The 13,489-nt window shown below is 44.7% G+C and overlaps 1 protein-coding gene across 2 annotated transcripts in view; it reads left to right on the top strand.

Moving 5' to 3' along the window:
* snx4 (sorting nexin 4) overlaps positions 1-5,354 on the top strand; it is a 48,116-nt gene extending 42,762 nt beyond the window's left edge. For both annotated transcript variants that reach the window (XM_078552364.1, XM_078552365.1), the window contains one exon: positions 3,580-5,354. In XM_078552364.1, the coding sequence (XP_078408490.1) occupies positions 3,580-3,627 (48 nt within the window). In that variant the 3' untranslated portion in view covers positions 3,628-5,354. The remainder of the gene's footprint in view (positions 1-3,579) is intronic.
* The last annotated feature ends 8,135 nt before the right edge of the window (positions 5,355-13,489 follow it).

Below are 13,489 nucleotides of genomic sequence, written 5' to 3'. Positions count from 1 at the left end.
TCCAAACCACCCCTACTCCTCCCTACCACAGGACTTAACACCCCACTGATTTTCCGCCCCCCAGGCCAAACCCAACTGCTGACCTTGCCAACCCCCGGACTCAGCCTGACCCTACCCATCTCATATGCTTACCTTCTCCCTGCTTGTCAAAGACTTTTTTTTAAACTTGCCTGGTTTACATCAGCTAGTGCTGTAAAAAAGGGTGTGGTTTACTTACCTGCAACTGAGCTGCCCTCGACTATAGACCCCAGGAGCGAACTGCAATACAAAGATCTCACCCAGCCTGAGTCAGAAGGTCAGGCAAGATAAGATCACCTGGATTTCCAGGTAAGTACTTTACTTTTCGAGCAGAATGGCAATTTGACTCAATTGCCAGTCCATCAGAAATTACAACCCATTATATTTAAAAGTGATGGTTGTCATTGTTCCATTCTTAAAGGGACAGGGAGGTGCTCTCTACCCTGGTCACCAAGTCCTGCTTTGTTCACCATTTCAAGGCATAAATGCTGACCTGATTTGAATTTTCCATCCCTCCTTTTTTTTTTGTTTCTCTGCCCCTCCTTTTTAAAAAAAAAAAAATTTTGCTTGCTTGCTTCCCCTCCCCCACCCACGTCTGGTGCTTTTTTTTCTCACCCGCCCTCTTTGCCTGGCTATTTACCCCCCACCGCGCCCACCCACCCACCACTTTCATGTAGCTCTTTCGCCTGCCCCCCTCCCTCACCTTGCATTCTTTTTTTCTCTCTATCTCTCTCTCCTTTCCCTCCCCAGCACATCTTTGACTGATTCTTGGGTTAGCTAGAAAACAGCTATTGGATTATACTGCCTATGAAAGCTCACCAGGAAGCTGCAGGCTGTGCTTTCTTTAGTTGGCACCAATCCATAATTATTAAAAGCAGTGTTTATTCTATTCCAAGTTAGTGTTTGTGTTGAAGTACTTCCAAATTGGTTTGAATGACCTGATGGTGAGGGATTGCATTTGTTCAAGCTTATCAGATTTCTGAAATCAAATAAACACCACAAAGTCACGAATGCTTGTAAGAAAATGCTTATTCGATTCTTAATTTTTTGGAATTAAACAGTTCTAATTAAGATTAATGTACTTTTTCTAGTGAATACTCAAAAGCATGAACTTGAAATGGTCCTTCAATAAATAGACGGGACTGTAATTGCTGCTTCTCAAACTTCGGTCATATTTGGATTGTGACTGAATTCATTAAACAAGTTTTCTGTTGAATAGCTATTATTTGCCTTTCCTTATGGCCTAGTTCAGCTGAAATTCTTGTCACCAGGGAATCCTAGCTACAAATCCCATGACTCAAGCACTTGATTCCTCCATATTTCGACTACCTGGAGAGAAATTTAGAAAACCTGATGACTAAGAGTTAATGCACATTTAAAAGGTTATTGTAGTTGGGTTGTGGATGAACTGAATTCTTGTACATAAAGTTATCAATTTAGAAGCATTAACATTTTGTTCCAATTTTCTTGCAGTTTCACTATTAGACAAAACCATTTGATTCCTCCAATGGAGGAAATTTTCCAGCATTTTATTCGACACTGGGTGTTTAAATGTTGCAGGGACTATGTGCATGTGGTGTGGTTGAAGTTGTAGCTTGTGTAGTCACTGTAATTCTTTTGAGGAATTAATCAAATAGGTGAAAGAGATCTGTACAGTAAATATAATTTGCATAATTTTTCAGAAAGCATTGGATAAAGTATTGCATGTGAATTTTCTTTTGACCTCCTAAGCAGTGTGTATCCCAAAGCAGAATCAAACCAAAACCTGTTGTTCTAATCTAACTTGTTAAAATACACATTTCATGTTATAATGGGCTTTCTACCCTTTTTAAAAAAGGGCATGGATATAACTCTCAAAAGAGCATTGAGGATTGTTCTAGCACTTTGAGGTGAGATCAAATGGCTTGAATTTTCACAACAGTATTTGGAAAAGGACAGACTTCAGGTATTTTAAAGTAGAAAGTGGTATAAATTAAGGAGAGAAGGTGGTCTATTGGTAATTTCACTGGACTTGTAATCCAGAGACCCAGGTTAATTCTCTGGCGATGTACTGTAGCAGTTGGTGGAATTTAGATTCTATGAATAAAGTCTGGAATTGGAAAGCCAGTTCTGATAATAGTTTCATGGTCACGAACATTGTTGTAAAAGGAAAAAACATCGGATTCAGTAATGTCCTTTTTTAGAGAAGGAAATCTGTCTACCTGGTCTGGCCTGCATGTGACTCTAGGTCCACAGCAATGTGGTTGATTCACTGTGCTATGAAATGGCCTAGCAAGCCACTCAGTTGAAGGGCAGTTAGGGATGGCCAACAATTACTGACCTTGCCAGTACTCCAGATGCAGTCTCACCAAAACCCTGTAAAACTACAGCAAGACTCTTCATTCTTGTGCTCCAATCCCCTTGCAATAAAGGCCAACATGACATTTGCCTTCCTAATTGCTTGCTGCACCTGCATGTTAACTTTCTGTTCCTTGTACAAACACACTCGAGACTCTTTTGAACAGCAACATATAGAAGTTTCACACCTTTTTAAAAACCAGCAAACTTTGATACATTGGTCTGTCTCTTCATCTAAGTCATTAGTATAGATTGTAAAACAAAAACAGAATTACCTGGAAAAACTCAGCAGGTCTGGCAGCATCGGCAGAAAGCAAAGGACCCAGTATAGATTGTAAATAGCTGAGGACCAGCACTGATCCTTGTTGCAATCCACCATTCATTGCCTGCCAACTTGAAAAAGCCCCATTTATGCCCACTCTCTAGTTAATGGATAATGGAAAGCAGTCTTCTATCCATACTAAATGACAACCCCCACCTCCCCTCCCACCACCCAAAAAAAAACTCCCTGAGCTGTTATCTTCCCTAATTAACCTTTTGTGTGGCACCTTATCTAATGCCTTCAGTAAATCCAGGTATACTACATCTACTGGTTCCCCTTTATCTATACTCATTCTAATAAATTTGTCGAACAAGATTTCCCCGTGGCAAAACCACGTTAACTTGTTCTAATCATATAATGCTTTTAGTGCATTAAGACTTCCATAATAGATTCCGGTATTTTCCCAACAACTGATGTTAGTTAGGCTAACTGGCCTGTAGTTGACTGTTTTGTGTCTCCCTCCTTTCTTGAAAAGCAATGTAACATTTGCCATCCTCCAATCTAATGGGACTATTCCCAAATCTAAGGAGCATTGGAAAATCATAGCCAGCACACCCATCACCTCTGCAGCTATCTCTTTTAGAACCCCAGCTTGTAGGCCATCAGGTCCCAGGGATTTGTCGGATTTGAGAAGGCCATTTGGCCTATTGAGTCCCTGCAAGCTGTATAGAGGAATCCAGTCAGTCCCATTCCCCTGTTCTATCCTTGTAGTCTGCAAGTTTAGCTGTAAAACACTTTGAGACAATTGGTGGTTGTGAAAAGCGCTTATATAAATGAGTTTTTTAAACTGTTTTTCTAGTTAATATGTTTACTTTTTGGAAATGCAAAAATGCATGTATTTCAAGTGAATCACTTTCAAATTTGATGTCTACAAAAACAGTTTTTTCTCTTCTCTTTTTTAGGGAATTCAAGTTTGGACCAATGCTAAGGAATGCTTTAGCAAGATGTAAAAGTTTACATTCAATAAACTTGAACCTTACATAATAGAAGCACAAGAAAAGCTAGAATTCAGAAATTAACTGAGCACATTGAATCCTTTTTACAGCGATTGTATATTTGTCTTTTCAATCCATTTGCTTGTGAACTGGGCACAAAGAAACTTTTGTGAGAAAATGTCTTGCTAATAAAGTTTCAAAATCATGTTTCCAGGGATGTGGGGTTAAGGGGAAAGCAGGCAGAGAATTTCATTCTTTTACAGAAACTAATCTATGTGCTATGTAGTTTCTTCCTGCAGATTTGAAAGCCTTCAGATCATTTCCAGATGTGGTTACATTGTGCCAGTTTTTTTTTTTGCAAAATTTTGCCTGGGCTTTCAACAAGGCTATTTTCCATAACTCCTAATAAAATGGACGGCTGTTCATATGCTTCAGAAATATCTAGATATATAAAATAGTCTTAGCCTGACTCTTCAAAATAACCTTGTTTCATTTGTCTTAATAGAAAAGTCTTTTTTTTATTTCTTCCGACTGAACTTCCTGCTTTAAGCAAATAATAAGTAGATAACCATTCAGCATGTTTAGTACTTGACTGGAATATAGAGGAAATGCCTTGCCAGCCAGACTTAATTAATGATGGTGCAAAAGGCTGTTAACTACTTGGTGTGACCAATGTAGCTCATTGAATTAATCTTTTTCATTGCCATAAAATATGAATAATTTCAATAATTTAAACACATTGTCATCTGGGAAATGTTATGTATACAGTTAGCAATCATGGTCTGTAAGTGACAATGAGGGTCTTGTAATTTTTAAAATTCATTTGACAAACTAATTAGGTTAACTGCAGTATCAAAGTTATTTATAACTTTTATATTCTAGCTTTCCAAAACTTGTAAATTTCAGAAGTGTAATTTTTGACAGATGACTGCCTTCCCTGCTGACCCCCCCACCCCCTCCGATCCCCCAACAAGTACTGTGCATGTTTGAATAAATGTGATTTAAAAATACTAACATTCAGTTAATGACACTAACATTTGAAATTATCTATTGAAGCCATTTTGCCATTCTTTAAGGACTAATGGGATGAAATTTTTCTCCCCTCATTTCAGCAAAAATGTCTAGGGGAAATTGCCTTTTCTACTCGTGACTTTTCTATTCTAAATTTGTCAGTGGGGGAAAGTTCATTCCCATTATAATTCTGCTTTATGTATGGTAAGCAAAGAATTCCCCTCAATTTCTATATTTGTTCTAACTTAAATACAATGTTAAGCTGTGCAGAACAAACATTCGGGTGATTTTAACAAATCTGCTAACCAACACTTAGTTGAGAGTGGATGGCAAAAGGGATAATTTGAATATTTAATGATCAATAACATTACAATTTTCAAAAGCTAATGTGACTTAAGTGATGCCATTAATAGGTTTTGTTGCCTTTCGCAATTCCTCAATTTTGCCTTTAAATGCCAAAACAAAATAAGAAACACTAAATGAAGGTGCCTTAAATTTTTTCCCTTGTGCTTATTTGTATTTCAAAGCAGTTGCTGCATGTTTATTTGCTTTGATTCCATCTTGGATTGCTTAAAACAATGCCTGAAAAGTGTTCAGAATTCACATGTAGATAAGTCCAGACAATGCCTGGGAGTTTGTAGAAGAATAAAAGGAATTCCCCTTCCACCCCTGCAGCAATCCCTCCCCCCTGCTGTGCCATGTATGCTGAATAAACTTGCTTTTAAAATGCAGATTTGATATGCTTTTATTTGAATTTGTTTCTCCAGGTGAAAATTTGAACAACAAAGCATATTGTTCATCTTGCTTCTGGTGATCAAACTAGAGATTTGCAGCAGACTAGCTATGGGAAGAAAAGTTAAACTTCAATAAAATACATGATTTATCCCCCTCCTTTTTTTGCCCCAGTCTCTCCTCTTCTTGGGCTCCAAAAGGGGAAAATGAGAGGAAGGAAGCTACCTGAAATGATCTTGCCCAGTGCCTTGGATGTGGACCCCAGTGGAGAGGGATAAACTTTTTGGGCAGCAATCATTTTAATTCAAATACTTTTCTTACAACTTTGTCTCCTTTTTCTAACCTCTAAACACGTGGACATACATACACACACACACACACACACACATTTGTGATGAGCTGCACTAATCTTCTGCATGACAGTTGCAAATCTTTTCCCTGGTAACAGCTGAACTCCATTAAATGACTATGCTGTACAAAATAAAAACTGCAGAGGAGTGAGTTGGAGGGCAATGAATCAATCTGGAGGGCTTTATTAACTTGAGCTTTACTCTTGCATTTTTTTGTCATCTAAATTCTGATGTAACATTCTCCTGTATGATGCCAAATGTTATATTATCATTGCAAAAGGCCCATATTAACATGCAGCAGTAGAGACCACCTCATTCCATTTTTGCAGTCTCTGCAACTACAACCCAAAGAGTTGCCAACAAGTAGCTTTTATTCAATTTATTACAAATTGAACTATGTTCAGTCCTAAAATCTCTCCAGTTTCTTTTTGTCCTTCTCTGCTTCAGTGAAAACAGCCCTAATAATACAAGAATCTTAACTATAGTTTACAATACTATGTATCATCCAGCTTTAATATGCTTTGATCAACTTTCACCACTCTGGCTAGCCACTTCTAGCAGTGAAGTGAACCCAGAGCAGGGCACAAAAAGGCTTTTGCTGGAATGAGACTACTGCCAGCAAGGTAAAAGGTAGGGCATGAATGCAGAGGGTTGGGTTCCTGAGATGACAGCAGCCTAGATTGATTTTGCAGCCTGATGAAAACGAAATACTGCAGATGTGGAAATCTGAAATAAAAACAAAATGCTGAAAAAAACCTCAGCAGTGGAGAGAGAGAAACAGTTAACATTTCGAGTCCGTTTGACAACAATTCATACGGATTCACTGTTAACTGTTTCTCTCTCCACAGATGCTGCCAGACCTGCTGAGTTTTTCCAGCATGATTTTTCAGCCTCTTTGGTTTCACTGCCTATGGAACAAATTGGTGTCTGCATGGCACAGGTTCTGGCCATTCTTAAGCTAACATGCCAATAAGAGTCCTGTTTACTCTGAATTCCATAATAAAATGGGCCTATTACTTGAAACAGGCTGATGCTTGAGACACATACTGGTGAGCCTCTTTTCAAATGGAACCAGCCACTCCAGAGTTAATGGGATGGTAAGGCTACCAATCCCATTTTGAGGGTGTTACTGCCCAATAACACTGGGAGATTGTTGTTTCTATGCATACAGTCTAACCCATGTTTCAAAAAAAAAGTTGTAATTCTTTAACAGAGGCGTGGAATGCAAGAATAATAACAATCCAAAATGCTGTTGATCTTTGTTCATTTCCAGAACTTTCAGGGATTTATGTAGACAATTGAGTGGATCCAAGCAGCACAATCTCCTGTGCCACACCTGATAGCTGAGACCAAGTAGGTCCGCTGGATGCACCCCTGATTCCTGCTTGATTCTTTGATTCCCCTATTAATCTTTATTTCGGGTATCATTTCACCATAGTTTGGTTGAGGTGTAAAAGTGCACAAGCTTTCAAAAGAAGGTCTTCATATACTTTTAACTAGAACTTAGTCGCGCTAAGCTAGACGTGTGAAATTTTACTGGACTAGTAAACCAAGAGGCCTGAATTAATGCCCTGGAAATGAGAGTTCAAATCCTACCATGGCAGTTGGGGAAATTCAGTTAATAGATTGGAATAAAATGCTAGTCTCACTAATAATCATGGAACTGCTAGATCATCGTAAAAACCCATCTGGCTCACTAATGTCCTGCAGGGGAGGAAATCTGCTACCCTTACCCAATCTGACCTATACACAACTCCAGATCGACAGAAAGGTGGTTGACTTTTAACTGCCCTCTGAAATAGTGTAGAAATCACTTTAATGAAAAAATAGATTGAAAGCATAATGGGTGTACCCACAACAAATGGACTGCACTGATTCAAGAAGGCAGCTCACCATTGGCGATGAGCAATAAATACTGTCCTTGCCAGTGACATTCGTTATTCAAGAATGATTTTTTTAAAAGGCGGAGTAAAAAGGAAAACAATTTCCTAAGTGTAAAGAATGTATCTTTTTTACTTAAAGCAAAAAACTGCGGATGCTGGAAATCCAAAACAAATAAAAATACCTGTAAAAACTCAGCAGGTCTGACAGCATCTGCGGAGAGGAACACAGTTAATGTTTCGAGTCCGTATGACTCTTCAACAGAACTGAGGAAAAATAGATAAGAGGTGAAATATAAGCTGGTTTAAGGGGGGGGCGGTGGGACAAGTAGAGCTGGATAGAGGGCCAGTGATAGGTGACCCCCAGTAGAGCTATCTGTACCTTGCTTGTCCTGCTTTCTACCCTTAATGTCACCTATTAGCACATTCCATAGATAATATCACCACCTTCAACACCTCTTTGTCCTTTTGTCTATGGCCATCTCCACCTATCACTGGCCCTCTATCCAGCTCTACTTGTCCCATTCCCCCCTTAAACCAGCTTATATTTCACCTCTTTTCTATTTTTCCTTGGTTCTGTTGAAGAGTCATACGGACTTGAAATGTTAACTGTGTTCCTCTCCACAGATGCTGTCAGACCTGCTGAGTTTTTACAGGTATTTTTATTTTTGTTTTTTATCTTTCTGTTGGACTGTGGATTAGAATTGCTTTGGCTGCAGGTTGAACGACATGTCCACTGGAACAGGATGAGAGAGATATGTAATGTTGTAGCCCTGGAACAGAGTCTGCCATGAAAGACAGGATAGTGCCAGAGAGGATTCCTGGCCCAAGGGAGCTGCCTGGCAATAGCATTTTAATTGGCTCCTGACCAGGTTTTGTGTGAGAAGCAGTGCAGCTGAATGGCTCCTAGCCTGAAAGGGACAAGACCTAAAACCTCTTTCTCCTGTGTGTAGAAGATTCCAGTAATTCCACAATAATGGCTTTTTCTTCGCATATCTCTTCTGAAAATCCCTGTCAAGGGACAAAGGGAAAAATCATTGTTAGAGGCATTGGGTGGAATTTTCCCAGAACTGCATGAAGTGTGGTAGTGGGCGGGTAAAATAGGATCCTACCTGCTGATGAGTATGGCGGATTTTCACACAGTATCGTCCCGAGCTTGCCTCTTTATTTATTCACTTCTGCAAAACACGCCATTTCCATGGTGAGCGGGCTCTCATTTGCCCACCTGCCATCACCCTGCTGTTGCATCATGCCCACTGCCATCTTTAAAAGGCAGCTGCCAGCAAAGCGCTCATTGCCACCAGCTCACCACTGGTGCCCAGGAGATGTGGACAGCAGAGGAAAAAAGACTGCAGCCCCTGCTTCAACAATGGGTCCCTTGAGTGACCACTGGATGCTGTGGAGACCTGCCAGGATGTGCCCTATCCTCGCTCTGGCCACAGGATGGGCAGCAAAGTTACCAACCCAGCTTGGGAAGCGGTGGTCAGTGCCAACATCATGCAGAGGAGGACAGCCACCCAGTGCAGTAAAAGGATAAATGATCTCCATTCCGCCAGGGAAAGTCACTCTTTTCATTACTTCCAACTCACACACTCACAAACCCATCACACATCTACAGGGCCCTCATTCACTGCCAGTGCAAGAGGCATCACCATTCACTCTTTCACACACACCATAATTGTCCTCATCCCATCCATGGGACCACCCACACAGGCCAGGCATACTTATCATTTGGCCCGGCAGGTGTCCTGATACACTCTCCCCATCCCTATCCATGCAGGACGAACTGGCTCACAACAGGAGGGAAAGGCTGTAGATAGGTGGAGGGATGCCAGAGATCAAAGTTCTGACAGAATTCGAAAACAGAGCTATCCAGCTGGCCGGCGATGACCGGGACTGGTCCTGTGCTGATGGTGAGGCCGGCGCTGCTCTACCAAGTGAGGATCCAGTAGTGCAACATTCATTAGACGACCATGCTGTGAGTGATGTGTCTTTTGCAGGCCCATGCCATGCACTAATTATCTCCCCTTGCTTTCACAGGCACATCTGCCAAACAGCCGACAGAGTCCATGACCTAGGGCCTCCAATCAATCTCCGAAGAAATCCCTGAAGAGGAATCTGGAGGCACTCTCCATGAAGTCCCATCACAGCGCTCACCCACACACTCCACCAGGCCTGAGACACACCTCGGTGGGACCTAGCTTTAGAGTAGCCTCGGGATCACAATCTGGTGAGCCCATCACACTTTCTGATCCTCAGTAGGCGGAAGCAGGGACTTCCCAGGTCCTTGGCACTCAGAGGACTGCTGGAGGCCAGAACATTGCTGAGTCTGAGTCAGATGACGAGCCTCTGGACTCGGTCATGTCGCAGTTGCTGGAACTGAAAAGGCAAGCTAGGGAACATCAGGAAGGGATGTCTGCTGCACTCCTCAGATAGCAAGGCACAATGGAAGAGTCCATGCGCCTTCAGGCTGAGGTGATAGGGCCGGCATTGCAATGAGGTCAACAGTGGCAGGATGGCGGCTGCCATGGAGACCTTGGCCCAGGACATCACTCCTGCACTGCTGCGTGGGCTTAACTCCATCACTGATGCCATAGTTGGCCTCCAGCAGTACGTATGCGAGAGGGGTTCTGGGCAGCTCAATCTCACGCCAGCTACCCCTTCCACTCGCAGAGTCAGCCGGGGGGCCTTGGCACCCATAGGAGGAGGATCAGCAGGTGCACACTCCTGGGCCATCCACCCAGGTGACTCCGGGAGTGACCAGCCCATCTGAATCCCATCTTCTTGTGACCTCCGCAGCTCCAGCTCCACAGGCTGAGGAGGGTGCCACTGCCACACAGCCAGACCCCGAAAGCAGTTCGGGGCCCTCAAAGTCTCAGCCCTACAGAGGACACCCGCCAAAGTCATCACAGACAGGGTGTCAGAGTCAGCAGACTGCCTCCACCTCTGCTGTGGATGTCCGGGGAGCACCAAGACGTAGCAACAGGGTTAGGAATGTTAGGTAAAAGTAGTTGCACAGCCAGGGCATAGGAGTTGATCATTTGTACATACTGTTCACTACTGTCAATAAACTCCTAAGAATGTCTCCCTGCCTGTGGCTCCTTGTTCTGATGAGCAGTGCACAAGATAAAAGGCAGGTGTCTCGGTTCAGGGCCTCTTCCCCGTGCTCTGTACAGCCTTCAGACCACAGTGATGGTCCAGCCTCACGCTCCCTGGAAACATTACTGATGCTTGCATCTCGGCGTTGCTGGTCATTGCTGCCAGAATGTAGTGGGCAGGCACCACAGAGTTCTCTCATTATCTCTATGTGCTCTCAGCACCTTTAAGGTGGGACTGGCCCCCATCACACCAGCATCTGTGACCAGTGATGCTGTGCACCAGCTCCTGAAAGGCTGAGGTGCTGAAGGCAGACACAGCATCAGAGGTATCTAAAGTTTCATGGCTGTGTCTCTGAGATGGCCCTGATCATGGAGTGCAAGCAAGTTGCCCTTGGCCTGATAGCCTCTGAGAATGTCTGACTTCTATGTGAAGATCTATGGAGTGTCCTCGCTGCATGTTGTCATCCTTCTGTGATCGAGAGACTATTAGGGCTTCCATTGCATCTCCATGACAGCAGCATTCTCACAGGGGGTATTGGCACTGCCATAAGCCAGACTGAAGTCAAACGTTCACAACTGCGATGTGAGGATCTATGGGGACACCTCACTGCATGTTGTCATCATACTCCACAAATCTGGCAGCTATGAGGGCCTCCTGAGCACGCTTGCCTCATCCCCGTCATCATCACCACCGAGGACCCCCTCCCCCTCATCCCCGTCAACGTCCTCCTCATTGGAGGAAACGTGCAGCTCCACCATCTCCTCCTCAGCCAGCTCCTTGCCCTGTTGCAGTGCCACGTTGTAAAGGGCACAGCAGATTACAACGATGCATGACACCCTCTGCGGATTGTATTGCAGGGCTCCACCAGACCGGTCCAGGCACCAGAGCCACATCTTCAGCATCCTGATGGTCTGCTCCACCAAGTTGTGAGCTGCTGCATGAGCCGCATTATACCGTTGCTCTGCTGCAGTCTGAGGCCACCGCACGGGTGTCATCAGCCACGGCCTCTACAGGTAGCCCTTGTTCCCAAGGAGCCAACTTCAGCCTCTGTGGACCCTGGAAGACTGCAGGGATCTGCGAGTGACTCAGGATGTAGGTGTTGTGCACACTTCCTAGAAACCGTGCGCACACCCCTGCAGGATGCGTTTCTGGTGGTCGCATACCAGCTGCACATTCAATGAGTGGAAGTCCTTGTGGATGATAAAGTCCACTGAGTGTAGAGACGGAGACCTGAGGGCCACAGGAGTGCAGTCAATCGCACCCTGCACCTGTGGGAATCCCGAGATCAGGACAAATCCAATGGCCATTGCATCCTGGCTGTCCCGCTCCCGGGCAAAATGCACAAAGTTGTGTGCCATGGAGAAGATGGTATCTGTGACTTCATGGGGGCATTTGTGGGTGGCGGATTGTGAAATCCCACAGAGGTCACCTGTGGAGCCCTGAAAGGAGCCACTGGCACAGAAATGGAGCATCGCGGTCACTTTCACAGCCACTGGCAGTGGATGCCCTCCATGTCCCCATGGCGCCAAGTCCTGCATTAAATGGCAGATGTGAGCCACCAGGGCGCTAGTCATGCGCGGGGCCAGGCGCCTCAGTCACTCTCTTCTCTGTCTTCTACAGTCTCTGTAGGCCATCAGGCATACAGCTAGGTCACCAGGATCCATGATCTTGACCTGGTCCTTCTGCAGCATGAAAGAGAGAGAAATGTGGCTATCATGGCTGTACTTAGCACCTTTCCTGGCCCTATGTGACCGCCCCTTAACACTTCCCAAGAATACTGGTCACCCCTTGGATGGCCAGAGATGAGTGTGCTGCATGGCTGCCCTGTGAACTGGTGACATGGAGGACATTGGTCCAAACCAGGATGCTGAGATTGCAAGAGGCTGTGAGCGCCTCCAGTGGTGACTGCTACATGGCCAGCATTGGCGAGGAGATTGTACAACCTGTACAGTCCAACTGCTCTGTGGTCCAATAAAGTGGTGGCGGACTCGAAATCTGTGCCAGGGGAGTGCTGGGGTGGTAAGGTATGGAGCACTTGGTGGCCCTTTGGTGCCTCCGCATTGCTTGCACGGGCGGGCAGGCGAGGAGCCTGACCCCTATCATATCACTGTGGCTGCGCCTGATCTTTCTCAGTTGCAGAGGCATTGTCATTTTATACAGGTGTCCCTAATGCGTGGCCTTGCTTACCCTACCCCTCCATCTCGATTGCCTGTGCGTGGGATGCAGTGCCAGGACAGCATTTGACCCTCCCCACCCCTCCCCCACCCTCCCCACTGACAACAGGGTTGGCCAGCACTTGCCCCTGGACACCCCCGCACCCCACTCTCGCTCAGCAGTTGACTCTGCAGCCAGGCTTCAGGTACCCTCGCCCCTGAGGTCTGTATACAATGGGCGAGCTGTGGTGAATGCTGCCGCTCACTCACCTGTTGCCCCAAAGTGAAGGCCGCTAAGTGCACGTTGCCTGCGTGCTGTTGTGAAACATGTCGGTGTGCTTTCCTGCCAGCATGGATGGACGATACGGTGGGGTTCCAAGAGCCTGGAAGGATGGCGTTTTAATTACATGCTGATGTATTGCAATTAGCTCCCTGCTGACTCATGGTGGGAAATGCAGTCCGCCATCGACGGGCTGAGTGACGATTGCGAACCTGCCTTCACGCCGTTGTGAAGCAGGTCGCGCCGCCTATCACACCTGCCGCCAACGGGCTCGGGAAATTCCACCTATTGAAAGGCAAGTGCTCAACCAGTGAACTAAATACAGAAAGTGCTGGAAGACCACCTCGTTTCATCAACAAGAACTGAAAGGAA

The sequence above is a fragment of the Cetorhinus maximus genome, chromosome 11, assembly GCF_964194155.1.
Source record: "Cetorhinus maximus chromosome 11, sCetMax3.hap1.1, whole genome shotgun sequence".
Taxonomy (NCBI): domain Eukaryota; kingdom Metazoa; phylum Chordata; class Chondrichthyes; order Lamniformes; family Cetorhinidae; genus Cetorhinus; species Cetorhinus maximus.
The sequence above is the reverse complement of the archived record's forward strand: the minus strand, read 5'-3'. Positions and strand labels throughout refer to the sequence as shown.